This window comes from Marmota flaviventris (genome assembly GCF_047511675.1).
Source record: "Marmota flaviventris isolate mMarFla1 chromosome 5 unlocalized genomic scaffold, mMarFla1.hap1 SUPER_5_unloc_2, whole genome shotgun sequence".
Lineage (NCBI taxonomy): Eukaryota > Metazoa > Chordata > Mammalia > Rodentia > Sciuridae > Marmota > Marmota flaviventris.
This window is the reverse complement of record NW_027287680.1, coordinates 221,924-226,297: the sequence shown is the minus strand read 5'-3', so window position 1 is coordinate 226,297 and position 4,374 is coordinate 221,924. Positions and strand designations below refer to the sequence as shown.

The window sequence follows — 4,374 nt, the reverse complement described above, 5'->3', positions numbered from 1 at the left end:
CTGTATGATATTATTTGTTACAGAAGATCATCTCAGTACACTGGGTAAGAAACTTAACATCTTAATATCAAATTTTGGCAATGAGTCTGGAAAAAAGTATAGAAAAGAAAATTACAGGCACTTATTTAAATTTCCCATGATTACCCAAAAGCTTTTTAAAAAGGAAGAAAGGGCAGGGGAATGTTGTGCTCCTCACAGCATTGCAAAGACATGGGGAAAACAACCGTTTTCACATCACTCTAAGAAAAAGCTGTGGAAGCAGATGGAAATGTAGGTAAGAAATCTCCAAACCCATGAAGTCAGAGGGAAGAAAAAAAAAAAAAGAAATCTTTGTTTTCCAGGATAATACATTTTCCCAACCCTGGGATTTGAGCTTCCTTTCCTCCTTTTAATGGCATGTTGTATTTTATTTGTTGTATTTTATTTACTCTTTTAGCAACACTTTGCATCCATGATCATTGTTCTAGAAATGAATCCCAAATAATTCTATTTGCATAGCTTTGCAAGTATTTTTGACTAGTGTCAACTTAGTTTGTGTAATATAAATATATAGATAGTGAATTTTAGTAAAGTCAAGCATTATCATTTCTTACAAAAATAACTAACTGGGAATTATTTTATTATTTGGAGAATTCATTTGCTCTTTCTTTGAATTTAAATGCTATGTAATGCTGAGTGGAAAATTACATTTGTAATGGCAAATCACATTTATATACCCATTCTACCTTCAAAAAGTATATACAAATACCTATTTCCTTTGAAAAGTTAAGTGTTAGTGATTTTTAATTTAAAATGATTTAAACACAAGCAGAAACTTTGTAATGAATTGAAAAGTCATGGGAGTTGTTGAATTTAGTCTCTAAAACCTCATAAACCTCCCTTGCATGACTTAAGCAAAAGGATTACTGAAGTTGTCCTATTTCATGTGACATCTTATCACATTATGAAAGAAAAAGCTGTAATTTCTGCTGTCAAATGTCCATTAAAAATCACATAAATGCTCAGGAAAGTTCATGGAAGTGCAAGGCAGCCACTGATGTGTACAGAAATAAGCAAAGTGTGCTGTGCACAGCCAGTGGGGCACTAGTGACCCTCGAGAAGGAGGGACTCTGACACACCAAGAAGCACCCATGCACCCGAGTCAAGGTCATGGACAGCAGGTAGTGCAAACAGACAAGCACAGGAGTGACTTCCTCCAGGTGCAATTCCTAGAGTCACCGATTTATAGAGGGAGAGAGAATGGAGGCTGCTAGTGGCCTGGGAGAAGCATGGGGAGTTCTCTCTAATGGTGCATGGTTTCATTTTGGGGAGATGAAAAGAGTTTTCAAGGTAGACACTGGTGAGAATTGTACCGATATGTGAATATACTTCATGTCACTGTGTCACTGTTCACTTAAAGATGTTTACAGTGTAAAAAATTAAAGGAACTTGCCCAACATCCTAGAGTTACTGAATTACATAATGATTTCTAAACAGGTCTAAAGCTTAGTCCGTCTTTAACACTGAGAAGTTGGAGTAGGGAAGAATGGGTTAGGGTTTCCTCCAGTCTTGGGAAGGCAGTGAGAGCCATGGCGAGGGTTTTCATTTGGTCACCAGGCACACAGATCATGCTTCAGAGATTCAGGGGTGTGCAGAGCACAGAGGTTGGCAGGTGAGGACATATTTGACAAAGAAGTATGTCCACAGGGTGGAGCAATCCAAGGTAGGATGCTCTCCAGCCACGACTAGCATTTGGACTTAGGGTAGATCTTGGCACTCCCTAAGAGCTGCACACCTTCTGCCATGTGAGTATGATGAAGCAGGCAGCATCCCTGAGGACAGACTAGTAGCCATAGCTGTACAGTTCTGGGCTTCTTCATCCAGTTCTAGCAGGAGAAGATCAAAGACAAAAATTGATTTAAAGATTTTGGTTCTATGGGGAATGAGGAAGAAATTAATGTTTCTGCACACATTTGTAATAAAGAACCAGATTTTTTCCTTACCCAGTGAATAGTGCATCTTTAAATCAATACAAAGCACTGTTGAAGGATTAATGAGAGAGTGAATTGAACAATAGAGCTCCACACTAACTAACAAACTCAAATAACACTGATTACCTTAAGTTTAAAACTGTGGAAGTGACTAAGGTACTACCAACTTCACATGAAGTTATGCTTCTGTCTGCAGACGCTGTCTTCCTGCCTTCTAGATCTGAGAAGATAAGCCCTCCAGTTTTAGAAAAGGCTTTCCAGATTCAGTCAGCGTCAGGGAAAACATCATGATTTTGGAAGTTTAACCAATTTTCACGTGTTTTAGATTTGGAATCTTCATTATTAAGTACATAATTTTTTGAAAGTAAGATATGGACAATTCATCTCTAAGATATTGATCATGCAGGACACGACTAAAGCATCAATATGAATGACACATGTACACCATTTCCTGCTCACCCATTTATTTGGGCACCAAGTAACTAAAAAGTCTCTCTGGTATGTCAGTTGCAACTTCTCAAGAATTAGGATTTGGTATGCCAATTAATCAACACTCAACCTAGGAGGCATTTATCATGTGAAACTTCAAAATGACAAAAAAAAAAAAAAAAAAAAAAAAAACCTTTAAGTTAATTTTATCTTGATTTAAACATGCTTAAAAAATAGATGAAGCCAGGCGTGGTGGCACATGCCTGTAATCCCAGCAGCTTGGAAGACTGAGACAGAAGAATTGCAAGTTAAAAAACAGCTTTAGCAATGGTGAGGCACTAAGGAACTCAGTGAGACCATGTTTCAAAATAAAATACAAAACAGGGCTGGGGATGTGGCTCAGTGGCCAAGCACCACTGAGTTCAATCCCCAGCACCAAAAATAAAAACAAGAAGAAAAATAAGAGATGAAAGATTTGAAATAGGTTTCATTATTACACATGTGATTATTTAGAAGGATATAAATAACAAGGGGCATTTAAAAAATTAATCTCTCTCCTATGTTTCCACTGACAGTGTCTCTTCTGTTGTTTGAAATCATGGAAAGTGGGAACACCAGTTCCGACTTCATTCTCCTAGGTCTCTTGGGCCACTCCAGAGCCCAACAGTTTCTCTTTGGGATGGTTCTGACAATAGCTTTTATGGCTCTAGTGGGCAATGCTCTCATGATTCTCCTGATTCAGTGGGACCTCTGGCTCCACACGCCCATGTACTTCCTCCTGAGCCAACTGTCCCTCATGGACGCCATGCTGGTTTCCACCACTGTGCCTAAAATGGCTGCTGACTACTTGACTGGAATCAAGTCCATCTCCCTTGCTGGCTGTGGCTTGCAGATCTTCTTCCTTCTCACTCTGGGTGGTGGGGAGTGCTTCCTCTTAGCAGCCATGGCCTATGACCGCTATGTGGCTGTATGCCATCCTCTGCGCTATCCCATGCTCATGAACTGGCCACTGTGTCTGAGGATGACCGTGGGGTCCTGGTTCCTGGGAGCAGTTGACGGGCTGATGCAGGCAGTTGTTGCCCTGAGCTTCCCGTTTTGCAGCAGGCGAGAGATAGACCATTTCTTCCGTGAGGCCCCTACGCTGGTGCGCTTGGCTTGTGCTGACACATCTGTCTTTGAGAATGTCATGTACATCTGCTGTGTGTTGATGCTCCTGGTGCCCTTCTGCCTCATCCTGACCTCCTACAGTCTCATCCTGGCTGCTGTCCTCCACATGCGCTCCACAGAAGCCCGCAAGAAGGCCTTTGCCACCTGCTCCTCACACGTGGCTGTGGTGGGGCTCTTTTATGGAGCTGCCATTTTTATCTACATGAGACCCAAATCCTACAGGTCAGCTCACCACGATAAGGTGGTGTCAGCCTTCTATAGCATTCTCACCCCAATGCTGAACCCCCTCATTTTCAGCTTGAGGAACAGCGAGGTCAAGGGCACCCTGAGAAAGTGTGTGGCCAGTGTGTGGCCTTGAGGCTTTATTAACAATACACTACATTGCCCCAGATTTTGTGGTTGGGCAGAGTGACTGGTGGGATTTTTAGAGTTGTAATTACAGGGAACCCTCCTTATGAATTACAGACACAATCCACATTGCCCAGGGGATACCTGGAACCACTGATGCGCTCTTTGAAAACATTGTTGACCTTAGCTGAACACTGAGTGCTGTGGCCAAAACTTTTGCAACTTGAGGTTCAAGAGCAAAAGTAGCATGCTTTTCTTTTTCCTTCTTTGCAGTTTCACATGTATATTTACTCTTAGCAAAGATCTCTGCAACCTCTGCCTATAATTCTTTTCTCATTAAGTGGAGAGGTTCATCTTTTCAGTTCAGACTGGAGCATTGCTGTACCAGATTCTATACTTATGGATTATGTATTTCTGGATTTTTTAATTTTAAGTTTTCAGTTTGTTGTTGATTGCAGGT

At 41.0% G+C, this 4,374-nt stretch overlaps 1 protein-coding gene across 1 annotated transcript; it reads left to right on the top strand.

Annotated features, from left to right (window-relative positions):
* The first annotated feature begins 2,982 nt into the window (after positions 1–2,982).
* LOC139703657 (olfactory receptor 2T33-like) lies at positions 2,983–3,924 on the top strand. Its single transcript, XM_071607136.1, has one exon. The coding sequence runs from the start codon at positions 2,998–3,000 to the stop codon at positions 3,922–3,924; it is 927 nt and encodes a 308-aa protein (XP_071463237.1). The 5' UTR covers positions 2,983–2,997.
* The last annotated feature ends 450 nt before the right edge of the window (positions 3,925–4,374 follow it).